The sequence below is a fragment of the Borostomias antarcticus genome (genome assembly GCF_949987555.1).
Source record: "Borostomias antarcticus genome assembly, chromosome: 8".
In the NCBI taxonomy this organism is placed as follows: Eukaryota; Metazoa; Chordata; class Actinopteri; order Stomiiformes; family Stomiidae; genus Borostomias; species Borostomias antarcticus.
The window spans coordinates 19,105,329-19,128,004 of NC_140241.1; the positions used below are offsets into that span (position 1 = coordinate 19,105,329).

Here is a 22,676-nt window from a genome sequence, read left to right on the forward strand (position 1 = left end):
CTATCCAGGTGGATAGTCAGTCCCATTGCTCAGGATCCATCCAGGTGGATAGTCCCATGTTCAAGATCCATCCAGGTGGATAGTCCCATTGCTCAAGATCCAACCAGTTGGATTGGTGCCGTTGGTGAAGCCTTGCCACAGATTCACAATTGAATTGAGGTCTGGGCTTTGACTGGGCCATTCCAAGATATTGACCTTTTTGTTTTTAAGCCGCTGGCTTTGGTTGTATGTTTTGAGTTGTTGTCCTGCTGGAAGATGAAGGTTCTCCCACGTCCCGGGTCTCTTCAGACTGAAACAGCTTTTCCTTCAGCGTCTCTCTAGGCTTTGCTCTGTTCATTCTGCCCTCTTATCTTAGTGAGTTTTCCAGTCTCTGCTGCAGAGAAGCACCCCAATAAAATGATGCTACCAGTCGTCACAGTAGGGATGGTGTTCTGAGGTTGATGTGCAGTGTGAAGCTCATGCAATAGTGCTTAGTGTTGAGGTTTTTGAGGACGGGCTGTTCTTGGCACATTCACAGTTCAACCATATTCTCTCGTTTAAAAATAAAACAGTGCTCCAGGTAATATTCAAAACCTTGGAAATGTTCTTATATCCTTCTCCTGATTGGTTCTTTTCAAGAACCTTGTCCCGGATCTGTCTGGAATGTTCCTTAGTCTTAATGGTGTAGTCTTAACTAGGGAATGCACATCCACTGTGTGTTTATTCTGAAATCATGGTGGCCTCCATTCAACTAACAATGAGACTTCAGATGAAAACTGTGCAAGAGCTTATTTAGGTGTGTCATAGCAAAGGGGGTGAATACATATGCATGTTTTATTTATTTCATATAATATAGTAACCTTTTTTTGTTAATCAGTAACAAAAACAAAAACATCGCAAAATAAGTGATTTTGATTCCATGTTGTAACACAATCAATGAAAAGTGAAAAAGTCCAAGTGGGTGAATACTTTTCATAGCCACTACAATACTGCGCTAAAGTGTCCGCTACCCAAGAACATTATGTTTACAGCTATAACATTAGGTATAACATCAGAATAAACATAAATAACCATTAATACAGTTAATAAGTAATATATATTTTCTTTTAAAGAAGTCAATATTCTGTGTGGCCTGCCTTAGAAAGACATATACTGATACACTGCTGAGTAATTATTTGAAGTCGTTCTTTGGTTCTTCCAGTTCTTCCAAGCTTCTCACATGATTTGCTTTAATTCTTCTTTTGACTTAAATACACACTACTGCCCAGATAAATCTTTAAACATAGTTTTTGTGGCTGACCTAAGACTTTTGTACATATGTATATTCATAATTAGTCCTGATTTGATCCATCTCACTCCTAGGTGGCCATCCCTGAAGACTTTAAAAAGGAGCGTCCACCAGTTCACAGTGAGACCATAGATGTGCCTCCGTATCGTGCTGATATCCAGGGAGATGGTAGAACGGGATCAGGCTGGGACTTCCTCGCCTTTTATTCCACCAAAACGTCATCGTCCTCCTCAAACATCTATAGAAGAGTTGCAGAGGCTTCATCAAAAACGGCAAGCTGCTCATATCTTCAGCACACACACACATTTCAATTCTTTATGTAGGGCCACATTAAATTAAATAACTTTTCAAGATACATTGCAGGGCCCCAATGCACACACACACACACACACACACACACACACACACACACACACACACAGACACAACATGCAGCATGCACAAAAACACAACCTCCATGCATGTATAGACACACCTACACACAGGCGCGCGCGCACGCACACACTCACACACAAACGCACATCTACATGCACAACATACAGCATGCACAAAAACACAACCTCCATCCACATTCTATTCATGAATATACAGTAATGTTCTTAAAAAACAATTCAGAAATGAAACCATGAGGAAAAAACGCCATCCGTGCCTCATCCCCACCTCCTGTAGGACTCCCAGTTCTTCCGCATCCACCAGGTGCTGCCCGTCTCCAGGTTCCAGACGAAGGAGTCGGACCTCTTCCTGTCTCAGCCCTTCCTACAGTTCCTCCACAGTCTGCCCCTGGTCTACAGCTACGCCCTCTACAGGGAGGCCTTCCAGCTGTTTGGGACGCACTACTATGGCTCTGGGACCCTGGGAGGCCACTATGACCTGCTCTACCAGTACAGCCGGCAGGAGATCAAGAACTCTGGTGCGAGAGCACACCCTAGTGGTCAGAAGTAGGCATGTCATCTGCGTTGGTAGTTCTCTCTGTAACAGGGTTGTACTAGCCTCAACTCAACTGAGAGTGAGCTCGCTAGATCAGGAGGGTCTCACGACGCTGGGGTTCCACCAGGGCTGGGGTTCTACCAGGGTTGGGTTCTGTTCTAAACTGAGGCTGGGGTTCTACCAGGGCTGGGTTCTATTCTAAACTGAGGCTGGGGTTCTACCAGGGCTGGGTTCTATTTTAAACTGAGGCTGAGGTTCTACCAGGGCTGGGGTTCTAAACTGAGACTGGGGTTCTACCAGGGTTGGGGTCCGTTATAAACTGAGGCTGGGGTTCTACCAGGGTTGGGTTCTGTTCTAAACTGAGGCTGGGGTTCTACCAGGGTTGGGTTCTGTTCTAAACTGAGGCTGGGGTTCTACCAGGGTTGGGGTCCGTTGTAAAATGAAAATGTACAAATACCGTCAAATACTGAGGGCGTATTTGTTAATATTAACCCGTACAATGAGACCAATTGGATAGTCCCAAATGTGCAAAACTATGAGATGTATCAAACATAGCTAATCAAATATTTGAATAATGTATTTCACTGTGGCCTGGTTCCTTTCATCTTGAGTAATACAGGTGTGATTCCACAGGTTCCACAACTAAGGAGACCATGAAGTGTCTCCATCACGAGACTTATCTTGATGTCGTGGTCTACAGGGAAGAGGAAAAATATACAAAATGCTCAAATAATAAAATGAGTATAAAGTATTCAGGTACTTTTTCCTTCAGACATTCCTTTGAACACACCGCAGGCTGCAGTCTTCTCATCCATGAGGCTGCTAGTTCCCTCAACAACACATCCAATCACACTTGCCCTTGAAAAATCACACACACACACGTACGCCCGCACGTGCACACACACGTGCACACGGAAGTGTAGACCTTTAAAATATATGATAAATCAAGGCAAGTATCTAGCATGACAGAGCCATGACTAGTCACATTTGGTCCAGATGAACGTTGAACCGTCCCTGTCCCCCAGGCTCGTTGGTGCAGGCCTCAGAGAGGTCCTTCTCCATGGTGCGCGGTGGGAGATCCGGTGAGGCTGCGGCCCTGGTCTGGCAGAGGACAGGAGCAGCCCCAGACAGCTCCAGCTATAAGAACTGGGCGGCCTCCCTCATAGACAACCCCGCTGTGGTGGACTTCCAGGTCAGGAGGCCCTCCTGGGATAGGAGAACACAGAACAGATGATCAGAGCTGCCTGAATTCACTCAGCCTGTCGGTGAATCGGATCTCCTGTTTGCATGTCTCCTGTTTCCCTACCGGGAGTAGGAAAGACACAATACCATTTCCTGTCTGAACCCTTTGTGTTTCCAGCTGTTACCCATCATCAGCCTAGTTCAGGGGATCCCCTGTGCCGTGACCAAGAGGAGGCACCTCCGCAGGGCTCTGATGGAGTACCTGCAGGAGTTTGACTCATGTAGGTGTGCCCCGTGCCCCAATAACGCGCGCACCATCCTCTCAGGCACGGAGTGCCAGTGTGTCTGCCAGACCGGCACCTATGGGCCCAACTGTGAGATACGAGCCCCCGACTACAAATCAGGTGCAGCTCTTTCACTTGGTGATGCAGTAATACACATCTAGAGAATAGAATACAACAGAATACCATCTCTGCCTTCTTTTAAGAACTTTCAGGTCTGTAACTCTTTTGAATACATGACCAGACTAAGCCTCAATGTGGTTTTGAGCCGTGATTGTTCCACGCAAGTCTGTGGTGAATGTGACCCCCCCGCGCGGGTTGGTGTGGGGCTTCTTTAGAGGTGGTGGACGGTTCATGGAGCTGCTGGGGGTCCTGGAGTGGCTGTGGTCCCTTCATGAAGAGACACCGGACCAGAGAGTGCAACAACCCGGCCCCCCTGCACGGGGGGCAAACCTGCCCGGGAGCGACCACACAGGAGGAGGGCTGCTTTGTCTCCATCTTCCCTGGGTGAGAGGCGCTTTAGCATGTAGCATGTAGCATGAGCGGAACGCTAATGCACAAGTGAGTGGATTAGGATCATAACATGAGGAGTTTGTAGCGCCGTCATAATGTAGCTAGTTTTTTTTTACCTTTGCTTTCCCTCCACAGACAAGCTGTCTGTATCAGTGACGATGACTTTAACACAGAGGGGCGGAAGGAAGGACTGCCACCTGGCACCGAGGCCTGTCCAAGACCCGAGCGTCCTGCTAACGGTTTCCTCAGAGTAAATGGAAGTTTACTACCAGCTATCTCAATGCAAACAAACTGAAGCTACCAGTTATCTCTATGTAAATAGAAACTAATTAAGATACCAGCTATGTCTATGTAAATAGAAACTAATTAAGCTACCAGTTATCTCTATGGAAATGAAAACTAACTAAGCTACCTCTCCACCAGCTACATAAGTTAAACCAAGTTAATGTTACCCGCACGAGGCGATAGTACGGTGGTAACAATATTAGTGTGCCCGTGCTCTTCAATCCCACTGGAAAATATTAAAGAAAAGACAGAGGATGAAGAGACGGGACCAGCTTCTTTCTTCCCAAATCTGCTCTCGTATTTATTTACACAATTATTCAATACAAATCATCCCTATTCAAAAATGTCCCTAGTGCTAGTGGTTATTGTCCATCAATCTCAATACTAAATTCTCAACATTCATGCTGGTTCTAGGATCCACATTCCATGTAGTCTCAAACAAATAAACATTTAGATGAAAATAATACATTCACACATCGTCTTCACATACTCATACTTCAATACTCTTCACATACTCATACTTCAATACTCTTCACATGCTCAATAAACACAAATACAGTAGTCAAGGCCTACCTATTCTGATATCAATCAATAATACAGTACTTCTCTACTGTAGCTGAGTTACTCACTCAAAATATTCTAAATTGGCTTTTCCAAATTATCAGCACATAACACTGGGAGCTATCAATATAATACACTTTGAACTGTAGTCTCAAAATGAGACTTTCATCACTCAATAAACTCACACACTAATAGTACAAAAGATCGGTCAAGTGTAATCAGGAAAACCACTCTCACTTTCACCAGTTGTTGGGGTGCCGTTTTGTAGCTGGCTAGCTAGCAACGAAAATACAGGACGGCCACGAGGCACAATTCTCTTCAAAATAACACTTCACAACATTCACAACAACATATCACATCCCTCAAATGTATTCTACATTCATATAATAACCTTGGAAGTTGGTTTTAAGTGCTTGTCACGTTTTACTAACCTGGAAAATATTAAAGAAAAGACAGAGGATGAAGAGACGGGACCAGCTTCTTTCTTCCCAAATCTGCTCTAAAGGAAACGCGCGTGCGCCCTCTAGAGGAAACCGGGCACTAAACCATCTGACCTGCTAAACCTAACGTCATTGGCTCCCCTCTCCATACCTTATATCAACTAAATGTCTTACCGTTTATGTAGAATTAAATTATTAGTTTGAATAAAATAATATAAAAATATCAAAAGCGTATAACTTTCTGAGAGTACTACACACTCCCCCACAAACTAAAGTGGCTCCTGACACTTGACACTAATAATTGAACATTAACTTGTTACCAACCTGGTAATGTAAACTGTGTATATTCTTTAGTGGTTCAGAAACAATGGATGGGGTATGTGGCAGGTGGGTATGAGTAGGGATTGACATATGGGGGTTGGAAGGGTTGGATGTAGTGATATGGGTTAGTCAGGTAAGTCCATGGGGTGTGCTGGGCTCCGACTGCATTCACCATAGGATTTAGATGGTAGGTAGGTTGACCAAGGGAGGGGTATGTGAACACGTGGCGAGGTTGCCTTTCTCTGGTAGACCGTCTCAGGGGGACCTGGTCATCAGAGGGGGATGGTTGGACCTCTTTCTCCTGGTGAGTTACCTGGGGTGTTTCTGGGGTGTCACCGTTCAGTTGAGATGAGTCTAGTTCTTGTCCAGAATCAATGTGATTTTCCTGGTCCTCATCTGTTCCATTTTCCATTTCCTCTCTTTCAGGTTCAACAGTGGTTTCCTCCCTCGTGTAGGTTCTATTCGGTTCAGGTCTGTTTGGTAACTGAGCTGGTCGGTTTGCACTCCTTTGATCTCTCACAGGTATCCGTAGCCAATATCCAGGCATCCCATCCTCTTCTTCAGAGTCACTGGTATCTGGCCTCTGTGTCTGTCCTGTGGTCTCAGTTGATGGGGACCTCCCAGTTCTCTCTTTGGGCTTAGGTTTGTTGGTGGTGGTGACTGTGTTTTCGGGTCGCTCAACAGGTAAGTCGTTCACTTGTAACAGCATGTTTCGGTGCAAGGTGCGAGTAGTGCCTCCTCTCTCTGAAGTTACCTTGTAGACTGGATTGTCTCCTACTTGCTCTCTCACGATATAGATGTTTTTCTCCCAGTAGTTTCTGAGTTTTCCGGGGCCACCTCTTTCGCTGAGGTTCCGTACCAGGACCCGGTCTCCTTCCTGAAGAGTCACACCTTTGCTCCTTCTGTCGTAGTATTTCTTTCCTTTTGAGCTGGACTGTTGACTGTTCTCATTTGCTATCCGATATGCTTCTGTCATCTTCCCGGCCCATTTCTCTGCATATCCTCTTGGAGTTTCAGCATCTTCATCTGTGATAAGGCCGAAGAGAAGGTCGACAGGCAGGCGTGGATGACGGCCATACAACAAGAAGTAAGGAGAGAAGCCTGTAGATTCATGCTTTGTGCAGTTGTACGCGTGAATCACGTGGTGAAGATGGTCTTTCCAATTCTCCTTCTCCTTCTCACCCAGTGTACGAAGCATTTGCAACAGGGTCCGGTTCAGTCTCTCGGCGGGGTTTCCCTGGGGGTGATAGGGTGAAGTTCTTGAGTGGCCGACGCTGGACAACTGTCTGAGGGTTCGGAACAGTTCGTTTTCAAACTCCCGGCCCTGGTCATGGTGGAGTTTGTCAGGGTATCCGAATCTGGGGATGAAGTCATTGAACAGTCGGTCAGCCGCCGTCTTGCCAGCTTTGTTCCTGGTAGGGTACGCCTGCGCGAATCGAGTGAAGTGGTCGATCACGACCAAGATGTATTCATATCCACCCCGACTGGTTTCTAGATGGAGGAAATCAATGCAGACGAGTTCGAGGGGAGAGTTTGATGTTATGCTGCTCATAGGTGCTCTTTCAGGGGTGGTCGGCTTCTTCTGCTTGATACACGGGCACTTTCTTGTGACATATTCTTCGATATCTTTCTTCATAAAGGGCCAATAGAACCTTTCCCTGGCTAGACTCAGGACTTTCTCAACACCTACGTGGCCCATGTTGTTATGTAGATGGGTGAGTGCCAGCTGTTTGTAGGTGGAGGGCAGGACCAGTTGTCTTCGACCAATCGTCTTCCTGTAGAGCAGGCCATCCTCGATGTGCAATTTGCTCCATTCCCGCAGAAGTCTTTTCGTGCTTGCGTCGACTTCATCTGGTGGTGTGTTGTTTTCTTTTGAAGTGATCACCTTCCCGATTGCAGGGTCTGCCCTTTGTGCTCTGACTAGTTGATCATGGCTGATGGTTTGCAGAGGCTCCACAGGGGGTTGAACTTGTGATGCTAAGTTGAGAGCCGCCACCCAGGCAGCATCCTTCTGTTGGGCTCTTCGACTTCCTTCCCAGATCGCACACACTGCATCATCTGACAACTCCTCTGAACACTCCGCCAGGAGGGTGTTGATGTCCAGGGGATAACGGGACAGGGTGTCGGCATCGATGTGAGCTTTTCCAGGCCGATAGATGATGTTGAAATTGAAATCAGCAAGTTGACCCACCCAGCGATGGCCCACCGCGTTGAGTTTGGCTGTACTTAGGATGTACGTCAGGGGATTATTGTCTGTGACGATGGTAAAATGAGGGGCATAAAACAGATAATCCCGGAACTTGTCACATACTGCCCACTTTAACGCTAAGAACTCCAGCTTTCCACTGTGCAGATGGTAGTTCTCCTCCGCCGGTGTTAAGGTGCGTGACCCATAGCCAATCACTCTCATCTTCCCATCCTGTTTCTGATATAGAACTGCTCCCAGGCCTTTTTGAGAAGCGTCAGTGTGGAGTGTGAAGGGGCAATTGAAATCTGGATACGCCAGCACTGGAGGTTTGGTCAGTCTGTCGATCAGTCCTTCCAAAATCTGCTGGTGTTCCTCACGCCATTCTACAGGTGTACGGGATGGCTGCTGGGGACTGTTTGACTTTCCCCGCAGTGGTTTGGGTGGGGGTGTGCTGGTGTTGGTCTTAGTCTTGAGTAGGTCGTACAGGGGTTTTGCTATCCGGGAGAAGTCTTGCACATATGTACGGTAATAGCTCAGGAAACCCAGCAACTGCCTGACCTCACCCACTGTCTGTGGTCTTTTGTTTTTCAGGATCTGCACTGCCTCGATGTCTTTGGGGTCCACCCTCACTCCGTCCGCAGACACCAGCCGGCCAACATAGCGGACCTCTTTGCGGAATAGCTCGCACTTCTCCGGCTTCAGTTTCACGCCGTGGTGTTGTAGGGCTTGTAGGACTCTGCGCAGCACCTGTACATGTTCTTCGAAGGACTTGGAGAAACACAAAACATCATCCAAGTAAGGGATGCAACATTCGTCTCGGAGCGTGTCGAGCATCTCCTCCATGCTCCTCTGGAATGCAGCGGGTGCATTTGACAACCCAAAGGGCATCCTAACCCACTCGTAGAGTCCCCAAGGCGTTGTGAATGCTGTCAGATGTCTGGATCCTTCGGCGATGAAGCCTTGGTGATAGGCCTTCCCCTGGTCCAGGATCGAAAACCAGCTGTAACCTCCCAGTGAGTCGGTGAGATCCTGGATCCGGGGGAGGGGGTGTCGGTCTGGCACTGTCTTGCTATTTAAGAGTCTATAGTCGACACACAGGCGTAATGAACCGTCTTTCTTCCTCACACATATGACCGGGGCGGCGTAAGGCGATCGCGACTTGATGATCCATCCCTTCACCAGCAAATCCTGAATGTATTCTTTGACCTCCTTGTATAATGGTTTGGGGATAGATGCATAGGCTTTTTGTACTGGGGTGTCATCCTTGAGCCTGATCTCCATCTGTAAGGAGGGGATACAGCCAATGTCACCACTGTCACGAGCGAACGCCCCAGACTCTTCCTGCAGGACCTCTCTCACCATCTGTTGTTGTTCTGGACTGAGGTGGCTGATGTCAACAGGCGGTAGCCAGGAATCAGTGGGAGAACCATTGGAGGAGGCGATTTTGTTGACCTCTGCTGTTGTGGTTGTTTTCACTGTGACTCCAATCTGTTGAGGTTCTGCCGCGTCTGTTTCAAGGATCTTGGCGACACATTGGATGGTGCCCAAGGGAGTCCTCTTTGGTAGAATGATCCCATGTTCAGAGTGGTTGGAGATGGGCACTTTGACGTAAGGCCGTCGAGTGTTCTTGACTTCCAGGAGGCCTTCTCCTATGCTCAGCTGGTCTGTAACAGGGTTCTCTTCCGTTGGTTCATACAAGACACGGGGGTCAGAGGTGTCGAAATTCGGGGGTACTCTGCACCACACATGCACTGCTTTCCTAGGCGGGATGACAACATTGTTCCTTCCCACTCTCACTGTGGCTGGACGGCAGTCAGTCTTTTGGGGTACTTGAATGAAGTTGACCATGGCCACCACTTGCTCTTCTTCCATTCCGAAGGCACTTCGTAGGAGACTGATTACTGTGCTCACAGCATCACCGGAGGATTCTCGCCTATGGATGATCTCCTCAAGTACATTAGCTCCGACTATCGGCTGGGACAGAGACAGTCGACTGACTAAGAAGGGGGTTTGTATGGCGAGGTTGGGGTCGTCATTACCTGTGAGGTTGACAGTGAGCTCAACCCATCCATCATAAGGGATAGCATGGCCACCCATACCGACAACTTCTAGGCCTACATTTTCTTCAAGGAGCTCCTGTAACGGCCTCAATGGATAGCTGGGGATATGAGTATTGGCCCATTCTCTGTCTATTATGCTCACCTGTGAGCCGGTGTCAAACAGGACTGTAGTTGGATATCCACCAATCAGACATTTGAGGTAGCTTCTCTTTCCGACTAGGGGAACTTTGCTTCCTGTGACACTCCGGCAGGCAGGCCTGTGTGATGGTTGTTGGTTCGGCTTATGCTGTTGGGGTTGTTGCATGGGGATGGGGTTTAGTGATTGGGACTGAGGGTGTATCCCGGTCTCTGGCTGTCCCTCGGCTGAGACCAGCTCCCGTTTCCCTGAAACTTGGTCCGTTTCAAGCACCCTACTGCCCGATGTCCTGTCTCTCCACATACGAAGCAGTGGTTACACTCCTGTCGGTTCTGTTCAGTGCATTTTGGGCAACGAGATGTTCGTCCTCGCTCTTGACTCTGTGGGGTTTGAGGATATTGGTTGGAAGGTGGCTGAGGAGAGTGGCAGGGCTGTCTCTCTTGTCTCAGTGGGGGTTGGGGATATCGGTTAGGAGGTGGCTGAGAAGTGTGGTAGGGCTGGGGGTGTGGCGACACTTGAGCTGGGGAGGTCTGTTGATACGCCGCCTGGCCGTTTCCCATCTGTTGCTCCAGCAGTGTGGTCATCATACGTGTCAGGGTCTCAACCTGAGTACTGAGCTGTTGGATGGTCATGTTATTACTGTCTGTGGCTCCACCCTTTTGTTTGTCATTGGTTGGCCAGTCACCTGTGTCCACCTTTGCGGCATGTGCGTGTGTTACCTTTGACTGACGAGGGGGCTGGCCGATTCTGCGCTGGTGCTCATTCTCCTCATTAATCATCTTCATTACCTGGCCAACGATTTCCTCATCAGTGAGCTGACCGTCCCAGAGGAGAGGTCTCAGTCTCTGTCGGATATCAGTGTGCTTTGGCCCCAGGCCCTGATAGATACTGTGGAGAAAAACCTCTTGAATGGTCTTAGGATCATAGGAGATGTCAGTATTAACCTGCTTTGACTGGAAAAGGAGTTTCTGTTTGAGGCCAATCATGCGGTACAGGAACTGCTGGGGTGACTCTTGTTCGAGCTGTCTAGCACACATCAACTCCTGAAACATCTCTGTGCTTGCTTTTTCACCAAGGTGAGATCGGAGGAAGCCCTTAAGTTCAGAGACTGTCATTTCGTCTTTATTTACGAGCATGTCCCTAAAGGTTCCTGGTTTGATCACTCTTAACACACCCCGGACCACTTCTGCCTCTCCAAAGCCCTCTCTGACTCCCTCATCCATTTGCTTACTGATGCTGTTATAGCCTATTTCAGAACTCTGGTCCCCGATTTGGCCCCCATGTACTTTAAATTCCCTCCGGGGAAGATAGTGGAGGTCCTTTAGCGGAACCACTCTCTCTGGTATCCTTGGGGTCGGCATTGTGGGCGACAGCGACTCACCTTGCTGGCTGTTTAAAGTGGCTGGCAGGGCCGTAGTGGCTTCACACAGTCTCAGTTGCTCACCCAGCTGTACATACATTCTTCTCAGCTCCTCCACTGACTGTGAAGTTGTGTGGACATGTGGCTGGGAGTGGGGATGTGGTTGTGTGATTGTGTTTTGTTCAGAGTGTGATTGGGTTACATGCTCTGGGCCCACCGTGGATGGACTAGTAGGACTAACATGTACAACATCATCACATGTCCCATTAGGTGACAAATCAACAGAAACAATCACTCTATTCACCACATCATTCAACATCAACAACTGAGCCATACCTTCATCTTCACTTTTGAGCAATTTCTCAGACTGCATGTAGGCAACCACAAAGTCTGTGCAGCCTTCCTCATCGCTTGGGCTCAGCTTGGCTTGGTCTTCACTGTCGGTTGCCAGGTCCCTTGCAACGTTGTAGATGTTAATGTTCGAGATTCTGAACAAGTTCCTTTTAATGTTCCACACCAGCTCTTTGCGTGTCGTAGACATGGTGTGTGTGTGTGTGTAGCTGTAGTCCTTGTAGTGTGTTTGTTAGTCTGATGAACCTGCGGCTCCTGATGACGGATGTACTTTGACCCCCGGATCGGCTGTGCAGCTCCGTAGCGAGGCGAAGACTCTTGTCCTAGATTTCCCTCGACGGACGCTCACTGGCTGACTCCTGGTCTGCAGTACGCTTCCCCACCTTGTCACGTGGTTCTGGAATCACTGGACCCGTCGCTCTGATGCTTGTGACGAGGACGGATCCCGGACGAGCCCCCAAATTTTGTTACCCGCACGAGGCGATAGTACGGTGGTAACAATATTAGTGTGCCCGTGCTCTTCAATCCCACTGGAAAATATTAAAGAAAAGACAGAGGATGAAGAGACGGGACCAGCTTCTTTCTTCCCAAATCTGCTCTCGTATTTATTTACACAATTATTCAATACAAATCATCCCTATTCAAAAATGTCCCTAGTGCTAGTGGTTATTGTCCATCAATCTCAATACTAAATTCTCAACATTCATGCTGGTTCTAGGATCCACATTCCATGTAGTCTCAAACAAATAAACATTTAGATGAAAATAATACATTCACACATCGTCTTCACATACTCATACTTCAATACTCTTCACATACTCATACTTCAATACTCTTCACATGCTCAATAAACACAAATACAGTAGTCAAGGCCTACCTATTCTGATATCAATCAATAATACAGTACTTCTCTACTGTAGCTGAGTTACTCACTCAAAATATTCTAAATTGGCTTTTCCAAATTATCAGCACATAACACTGGGAGCTATCAATATAATACACTTTGAACTGTAGTCTCAAAATGAGACTTTCATCACTCAATAAACTCACACACTAATAGTACAAAAGATCGGTCAAGTGTAATCAGGAAAACCACTCTCACTTTCACCAGTTGTTGGGGTGCCGTTTTGTAGCTGGCTAGCTAGCAACGAAAATACAGGACGGCCACGAGGCACAATTCTCTTCAAAATAACACTTCACAACATTCACAACAACATATCACATCCCTCAAATGTATTCTACATTCATATAATAACCTTGGAAGTTGGTTTTAAGTGCTTGTCACGTTTTACTAACCTGGAAAATATTAAAGAAAAGACAGAGGATGAAGAGACGGGACCAGCTTCTTTCTTCCCAAATCTGCTCTAAAGGAAACGCGCGTGCGCCCTCTAGAGGAAACCGGGCACTAAACCATCTGACCTGCTAAACCTAACGTCATTGGCTCCCCTCTCCATACCTTATATCAACTAAATGTCTTACCGTTTATGTAGAATTAAATTATTAGTTTGAATAAAATAATATAAAAATATCAAAAGCGTATAACTTTCTGAGAGTACTACATTAACAACTCTGACCAAGACCGTGCGCTGGCTGTTGTAACTGAATCTCCATTTCTCCTCTCTCACCCTGCTTCCATCACCTCCTCGTCCACTCCTCTCTCAAACTGCTTCCATCACCTCCTCTTCCTCCCTCTCCCCTCTGCAGAAAGACAGGCGCTACTACAGCTATGGTGAGGAAGAGGAGTTCCTGTGCTTCACAGGTTATGAACCAGATGGCTACATGCTCATCCTCTGTCAGCCTGATGGGACCTGGAGTCCACCCAAAGGACAATGTCTCTGTGAGTCTCCTGGGGTCTGCCCAACTGGTCTATATGCCTGTCCGTGTGTGTGTGTGTGCGTCTGTGTCTGTCTGTCCGTCTGTATCTTCATATCAATGCAGACTGGTTGTTGAGTGTTGTCCTCCATTTTAGGGAAGAAGTGCGACCCTCCTGTGGTTCCCATGGGGATGACCCTGTTCCCCCCCAGGGCGGAGTACCGGGAGGGCGAGACGGTGGGGTTCAACTGTGGAGGCCAGGGCCTCAGACCCTCAGCCCCCGGCCTCTTCACGTGTTCCCAGAGGCTGCAGGTGTTCTCCTGGGAGCCCCCCCTGCCCTCTGACCTGCAGTGCAACGGTGGGTACAGGACTCTCCTCACATCCTCATCCTCATCCTCCTCACATCCTCATCCTCCTCATCCTCCTCACATCTCCTCTCCTCTCCTCCTCACATCTGCTCTTAACTTTGGTGAATTGTTCAAATCAAAACAAATCAAAATGTATTTATAAAGCATGTTTAAAACGACAGCAGTCGACCAAAGTGCTGTACATATTGATATATATTGTACATATTATACACATTGAACATGAACCAGGCTTGAGCACAGACTGGTTAAACGCCAGGGAGAAAGGAAGTTTTTAGGGGGGATTTAAAAAGCTTAAGAGTCTGGGTCTATTGTTGTTTCACTGCAGTACCTTTTTGGGGGGGATTTGATGAAATGAGATGCAGTACTAGACTATAGCAGACGACGTGTTTTTTCTGTCCTTGTTTGGTGTGTTTGTGCAGTGAAACCATTTGTTCCTGCCCAGCGGTGTGGAAGAGGAGAGCGGATGGAGGGCTCCAAGTGTGTCTGCCTCCCCCGGGACACGTGTCTGTAAGTGTGTGTGTGTGTGTGTGTTTGTGTGTGTGTGTGTGTGTGTCTGTGTGTGTTTACACAAGGGGGACCGGGCTTTTGGGGTGGTGGCCCCAAGGCTCTGGAACACACTCCCCCAGGACTTGAGAGCCTCTGCCTCAGAAAATACTTTTAAAAAAAACTGTTGAAAACGCATCTGTTCAGACAGGCTTTTGGCTGCTAGTAGCTCTGATTGCTGAGTTTGGTATTGTCTGTCGTTTCTATGTTGTTGTGGTTCTCTTTACCTGTGTATTAATATCTTACTGCATTGCACTTTGTATGTCATTGCACTTGTACTTTTCTTTCTTATATTGTTTTTAATCTGCCTTTTTAACCCCTGTGCAGCACTCTGTGCATCCGTGCTGTGAAGAGCGCTATACAAATAAAGTTTTACTTACTTACTTACTTACTTACTTGACATCATTGCAGACCATACGAAGAGGAGTTCTGCGTCTTCAACAGGGAGGTCAACACCGCCGTCATGATGTCCTACTGTGCCCTCCACACGGGGCTTTGCCACGGTGACCGGCTCGTCTTCGTGAACGTGGGCCCGTGTGACAGCGACTCGGCCAGCTGGGACTGGGCCATGTTCAGGGCCAACATGTCGGCCAAGAGCTCGGTGCAGGAGGCCTGTGATGCTGATACCTGCTATGAATGGGAGACCTGTGGTATGTACTGTGCTGGAAGCTACTAGCTGTGTCTCCACCTCAAATCCTTTCATTTAATTTCATTTAACTGGAGCTCTTTGTCTCTCATCTCTCCTCAGCGTCTCACAAGTGTGTGTGCAAAGTGCCCCGGCACTGTCCCAAAGATGGAGGACACATGTTCTGTGTGAGGGTGCGGAGCTTGAAGCGCAGCATGAACCTGTGCACCACGGCCGCCCTCAGGTGTGAACAGACCATTGAGATTCTCAATGAAGGCCTGTGTTCTGAATGAAGCAGAGCAGAGTCTGTTCCTCCCTGGTGGGCGTCTTCCTGCTTCCTGTCTGGGCGTCTTCCTGCTTCCTGTCAGTCTGTTTCCCTGACAGACCCTGTTCTGCACGCATATCGCTACATGCTAGACTCACTGCGCTGTGATTAAGGGACGCTCAAAGAAAGCAGGTGTTCTGTTGTTGTTGCAATGTTGCATTTATCTTCTCAGCGCTTGTATTCGCTGTGGCCACCAGCTCTCTGTCGGTCGGTTCACAAAATGTAAACATGCAACGCTACTGTTGTCCACTGGGCGGTGTGTGGGTGAGAGAAATTGTACAGAAGCACCACAGCTGTTAACAATCCACTAATTAGACAAGAGAGAAGATTCAGCCAGATTGAAAATGCTTGTAGCTTCTCTATACTGGAGCTTTTAACAACGTGGTCGCAGCTATTGCAAATTTGTGCTTGTTATTTTGTTGTGTATTTTTGAAAATGGTCTTTTTGTCTTTGTATGTCTCCAAAACATTTCTGAATATACAGAACGAATAAGAAATAAGAATAAGAATAAGAATAAGAATAAGAAAAAGAGCACTTTTGATCTCTTAATAGAAATAGCACTTGACTGATGATGTTGACGTCCCAGGGGGAGGTCAGAGGTCAGACACACTGACCTGATAATGGAAGCTGGGAACAAATGACTCATTACAATGGCTGTGCTGTGATGAAGGGACATTCAAGGAAAACAGGTGTTGTCTAGTTTTATTGCATAGTAACATTTTCTGTATCTGTCTTTTAATTTGTATATTGTTGTGTATTTCTGACAATGGCTTTTTGTCTTTGTGTGTCTCAAAAACATTTCTGAATGCAGTACAGGCTAATGTAGAAATCACGATGCAAATATATGAAAAAGAACAGCCTTTGATCTCTTTAAAATCTCTTTTGTTAATGACTGTTTTCAGTTGCATTGTCAAAACGCTTCGCTCTTCTCCACTAACATTGAGTAGAATGGACCTCCAGACCTCAGTAATAACATGCTGAGCAGGAGACATAAACACTCCTTATTTACATCACATTCGATTTTCTGTGTCTGTATAGAAGTGTTATTAAGGGGACGACCCCTCTTTACATTACAGTAGGGGCCAGTGGATAAGGAGTACAGTTGGAAGGTTGCAAGCATAGTGACAGGCCTGGATGCTGACTAAACTGACCTGCACCTCCGACCCCCAATTCACCCTGTCATTGTCACGGCAACACCACCAACTCCTGGAGTGAGGGTTAGAGTTAACCCTGACCCTAATACTCTCAATATTAGGCTCTATAAGACATCACTTGAACAACAGTGTGTGATTGTCTTTCTTTATAATACATACCTTCATGTTTATAATCAGAAGGCATTTCATATTTCCTTTACACATAGAAAACATGCCCCCTGTAGTTGATCTTCCTGATGTGCAGCTCAGAGAAAGCTCTGCTCTGGCTCCGCTCTGAGAGGCCTGGCTCTTCTACCCAGCAGAACGGGCTCAACACTGTGACCCCGGGTCCAGGAATCCCCTCACAGAAGCACACGCTGTCCCCACTGGATTATTACAGTCACTGTCTACCCCCTCCCGGTCTGGATTCATGAATGGGAGGTCTGTGCCCCTCGGGGGCCCAGCTCCACCATGTTTGCCACGGGCATGTGTTCAGGGCATGTGTTCAGGTCCAGTGAGTTCTGCCAGTGTTGTGGTCTCAAGTGAACATTCTGATGAACATTCTGATGCTGATGTCACTTTGATTCTTTCACTTTGATTCTTTCACTTTGATTCTTTCACATGATTCTTTCACTTTGATTCTTTCACTTTGATTCTTTCACATGATTCTTTCACTTTGATTCTTTCACTTTGATTCTTTCACTTTGATCATTTTTGGAGTGCAGCGATCCCCAACAACCTGGTGGGTTTTTCCTACAAGAATTCTGAAATGTTTTAGTTTATTTTGCCATGATGATCCGGGACAGGTCTGCGTGTTTGGAGGGAGTTGCGCAATGAGACTTTCCCGGGTGTATCACTCTGACTGATCTGCTTCTATCTTGTTAGAATATAATCGTTTATTTGCCACGTTTAACATGTGTGGGTTCAGGTGCATTGGAATTCTTCACTTGTCCTTACAGTATCTTATCAGTGCTGATCAGTTCTCACTCCAGTTCCTCATTCCAGTCCTAGGTACTCAGATAGACATTTGATAGACACAATGTTCCCACACTGGTGATTTACTATACTATCCGTCGCCTAGCAGTCTATCAGTATCATCCTCATCTACTTCTCCCATCTGATCATGGATGACTATGTCTGTGTCCATGATACAGGCAGTGCAATTAAACAATGTTCAAATATACGAGACGATATAAATTTATTGTCAGCAATGCTGAAATTGGTCTTGCGACACAGCTCACATATGCAACACGTAACATAGTACACACATTTGACAAACAAAACAAAACAAAGTACTACATCCATACACACACACACACACACACACACACACCTACATACATACATACATACATACATACATACATACATACATACATACATACATACATACATACATACATACATACATACATACATTCTAACATTCATCCATACATGAGAAAGGTGAAAGACGAGGGCACAGATGATGTTATTGTTTTGATTTAATTGTAAGGTTGACTGATGAACAAATGACTTTTTCAGTCTAACCTTGCTGAAGCCACGGATCTCCTTTTTGAAGGCATTGGCTCATATTCCCCATTCACCCATCCCCATACAGTTGTGCATAGTGTTTTGTAGACAGTATCCACAAAAAACAATTAGAAGATTACAAATAGAAGATTCCTTGTTTTCCTCTCCAGAATTGAGTTGGACAGTGAAATTGCAGGCTTAGGTGATGTGCTTCAACCTGATCATATGTGTTGCATTGGTTTCAAGCTTGGTGACACCTGAAAAAGCACAAGGAGTAAAAAAAACAGTTATTTACAGTTAGTTACAGTAATTAGTTATTACAAAAGTTATAGTGTAAAAGGTTATGCTGCGCGGTTTGGTCATCGTTCCTGTCATTCCATATTATATGAGCACTGGATGACTCATCAACTCTCTCAGGTGAAAGGAACTCACAGGAAGTCTGCGCTGGTGCACCAGGGGTCAGTCTCTTCCAGACCTCAGGGGTCAGTCTCTTTCAGACCTCAGGGGTCAGTCTCTTCCAGACCTCAGGGGTCAGTCTCTTCCAGACCTCAGGGGTCAGTCCCTTCCTTCCTGACCTCAGGGGTCAGTCTCTTCCTGACCTCAGGGGTCAGTCCCTTCCAGACCAGCACGTGAATCACGGCCCTGGGTCGCTTGAGTGGAACGTCTAATCGTTGAACAGGAAAATGTCAACATCCTTTTCTCTCTCTTACTTGTTCAGTAATGATCCTGTCCAGTAATGATCCTGTCCAGTAATGATCCTGTTCAGTAATGATCCTGTCCACTGTTTCCGGGTCAGGTCAGAGTGCAGTGCTCCAGGATTGAGTGTTTTCCTCTCTGGAATGGAGGAGAAATGGTTGACTGTTTCACACCAGGCACATCATCCCTGGAATGGAGGAGAAATGGTTGACTGTTTCACACCAGGCACATCATCCCTGGAATGGAGGAGAAATGGTTGACTGTTTCACACCAGGCACATCATCCCTGGAATGGAGGAGAAATGGTTGACTGTTTCACACCAGGCACATCAAATCATTTACCGGCAGAGTGTGGTGATAAAGCCTCCATCGGTCAGATGGACAGAACCTTAGCAGAATGCTACTTAGTCACGACCACTCTGGTCCCAGAACTAGCCACCAGGTCCAGAGCACCGCCCGTACCCTTCACCATCTTGCCCTGGAGGAGAGAGAGTGACCACATCACTACAGTACTGAACAAACTGTACATCTGCCAGCATGATATGATTCATTGATTTAATTCTTAGATGTCAGGATTTAAAAGAGATCCTACCGGTATCATCCAGTTGGCCAGGTCTCTATACTTACAGTAGACACCTGCATAGCTCCCAACATGGTCAGGTCCATGTGACCACTGGAGAGAGAGAGATGTTTTTAAAAGAGAGAGAGAGAGAAAGAGAGAGAGAGATGGTGAAAGAATCTCCAGACAGGGAGGAGTGCCAAGGGAAACATAATGGGAGAGCTGTCATTGGCTGGTTGGGGCTCTCACCCTCTGATCATTGGCTGGCTGGGGCTCTCACCCTCTGATCATTGGCTGGTTGGGGCTCTCCCCCTCTGATCATTGGCTGGTTGGGGCTCTCAACCTCTGATCATTGGCTGGTTGGGGCTCTCACCCTCTGATCATTGGCTGGTTGGGCCTCTCACCCTCTGATCATTGGCTGGTTGGGCCTCTCACCCTCTGATCATTGGCTGGTTGGGGCTCTCACCCTCTGATCATTGGCTGGTTGGGCCTCTCACCCTCTGATCATTGGCTGGTTGGGGCTCTCACCCTCTGATCATTGGCTGGTTGGGGCTCTCACCCTCTGATCATAGCAAACCACTCATCACTGGAGAAGAACACGGCACCAGGAAGAGCAGTGACTGTCTCTTTACCTGCAGTACAGTACAAACACACACACACACACACACACACACACACACACACACACACACACACACACAGACAGACACACACACACACACACACACACACACACACACACATAGAGATCAGATGGGGTATCATGGATAGGAGGGAGACCATCAGTACTAGGGTTAGGGTTAGGGTTAGTACTAGGGTTAGGATCACAGCCCCTGCGTTGATGAGGTCTGGGTCCATTTCCCTCTCTGTGGGAAAAGAACCCTAGAGCAACAACGCACAAAGAGTGTGATTCCCCGAATATGAAAATATTAGCATTCATACACACACAGCTTTTCTCATACACACACATAACCCAACCTTTGATTGCAACATCAGCACGACACCTTACCAGTCCCAGAAGGCCATTCTCACTCTGCAGATGAACGGTGATATTGACATAACATCCTCATTATCATCATCATGATATATGATCATCACCATCATTATCAGGTTCTATCAGGTTCTATCAGGTTCTCTGGGATCCCACACAACCCAAACCCTACAACTCACTATCAGGTTCTCTGGGATCCCACACTGCAACACATTGAGAAACGTTTCAAATACGATTCTTTCATTACCATCCCAAGTACTAGTCCATAATTGGGGGTGGGGGGGCTGGTGTTACAGTATACTTCCCACCAGGAGAGTAGGGCTGGGAGATGGTGGTTTACTGTACCTCCCACCAGGACAGTAGGGCTGGGAGATGGTGGTTTACTGTACCTCCCACCAGGACAGTAGGGCTGGGAGATGGTGGTTTACTGTACCTCCCACCAGGACAGTAGGGCTGGGAGATGGTGGTTTACTGTACCTCCCACCAGGACAGTAGGGCTGGGAGATGGTGGTTTACTATACCTCACATCAGGAGAGTGGGGCTGGGAGATGGTGGGAACATGCCCGTTATTACAGGTAAATCACCCTTAATTACAGGTAAATCACCCTTAATGACATGTTCTGGGAGGTGGGATTATCGCCTGAGATAGAAGGAAAAGGGACTATAGGAAATAATGATGTGGAGCAGATGTTGTACAGTTTGCATGTTGTCCTGTTTGTACTGGAGGCTACAGTATCTACTGGATCTTCTACAGGAAACAGCTGTTTATAAGGGACAAAGAGGACAAGCAAGAGACCTTCATGTCCTGTGAAATAGAACTTAAAGAGGTTTGAAAATGTTTATTGACGAGGACACGGCATGCTCTGAGCAGAGCTAGTGGATGTTTGACCAGTGGATCATTACAGTTCATTACCCTCTCCTCTCAGGAAGGAAAGACCACTTTCACTGAGTTCTGAGGGCGGCTGTTTTGCTGCCTGGCCACAAATGGAGCACTATTAGTTCTTGCACTAAAATGTTTTACAAAACCTTGGAAGCTTGAAAGTCTCTCATGTGATGGTTCTCTGTGGTGGTTCTGATCCAGTTGACTTCACATTCACTCATGTAGGCCTACCGCTACAGTTAGAGCCCTACAATACGTCAAATAAAACACTGGTAGGCCCACATTAGACCACACTGGTAGGCCTACATTAGACCACACTGGTAGGTCCGCATTAGACCACACTGGTAGGCCTGCATTAGACCACACTGGTAGGCCTGCATTAGACCACACTGGTAGGCCTATATAAGTCTGATACAACAGAGAAATCTCAGTTTATAAGCAGAGAGGCTTGATGCACATAGTAACAGATGTGTTAATACTGAACCTTAATAATCAGGGCTCTGGATAAGGATGGTCCTACCTGCATGGGAAAGATTCGCTTAAGTCTGCCAGTGCTGACTGAAAATATATTTCTGTAAAATTGCTCAGATTTGGACAGAATTTTAAAGGACGCAATGTCCAGAATGTGTCAGTCAGCCTGTTCAGATCGCTGAGAGGAGGTTTGGCTACAGGTCATTCACCTCTGCCAGGTCCTACCTGGTCTCTCCTGACCACACATATCTCTCCTCTCTGTTCACGCGGTGCCAGCACCGGAGAGGTCTGGCTGGTCTCTCCTGACCACAAATATCTCTCCTCTGCGTTCACGCGGTGCCAGCACCGGAGAGGTCTGGCTGGTCTCTCCTGACCACAAATATCTCTCCTCTGCATTCACGTGGTGCCAGCACCGGAGAGGTCTGGCTGGTCTCTCCTGACCACAAATATCTCTCCTCTGCGTTCACGCGGTGCCAGCACCGGAGAGGTCTGGCTGGTCTCTCCTGACCACACATATCTCTTCTCTACGTTCACGCGGTGCCAGCACCGGAGAGGTCTGGCTGGTCTCTCCTGACCACACATATCTCTTCTCTGCGTTCACGCAGTGCCAGCACCGGAGAGGTCTGGCTGGTCTCTCCTGACCACACATATCTTTCCTCTGCGTTCACGCGGTGCCAGCCACAGAGAGGTCTGGCTGGTCTCTCCTGACCACACATATCTCTCCTCTGCGTTCACGCGGTGCCAGCACCGGAGAGGTCTGGCTGGTCTCTCCTGACCACACATATCTCTCCTCTCCGTTCACACGGTGCCAGCACCAGAGAGGTCTGGCTGGACGTTGGTGGTTGATGGGTAGTAGTTGTTTCGGATTGGGCATAAAACTGATTTTGCCT

General features: G+C 47.2%; 1 protein-coding gene across 1 annotated transcript in view; it reads left to right on the forward strand.

Moving 5' to 3' along the window:
• The window catches only part of c6.2 (complement component 6, duplicate 2), a gene marked incomplete at both ends in the record, with an annotated part of 37,109 nt that extends 21,596 nt beyond the window's left edge, over positions 1-15,513 (forward strand). The window contains 11 exons of the mRNA XM_084441958.1: positions 1,937-2,177; positions 2,828-2,950; positions 3,220-3,386; positions 3,555-3,780; positions 3,996-4,164; positions 6,795-6,864; positions 13,577-13,709; positions 13,842-14,042; positions 14,472-14,559; positions 15,007-15,245; positions 15,344-15,513. Of these exons, the coding sequence (XP_084298084.1) occupies positions 1,937-2,177; positions 2,828-2,950; positions 3,220-3,386; positions 3,555-3,780; positions 3,996-4,164; positions 6,795-6,864; positions 13,577-13,709; positions 13,842-14,042; positions 14,472-14,559; positions 15,007-15,245; positions 15,344-15,513 (1,827 nt within the window). The remainder of the gene's footprint in view (positions 1-1,936; positions 2,178-2,827; positions 2,951-3,219; positions 3,387-3,554; positions 3,781-3,995; positions 4,165-6,794; positions 6,865-13,576; positions 13,710-13,841; positions 14,043-14,471; positions 14,560-15,006; positions 15,246-15,343) is intronic.
• Between the last annotated feature and the right edge of the window lie 7,163 nt (positions 15,514-22,676).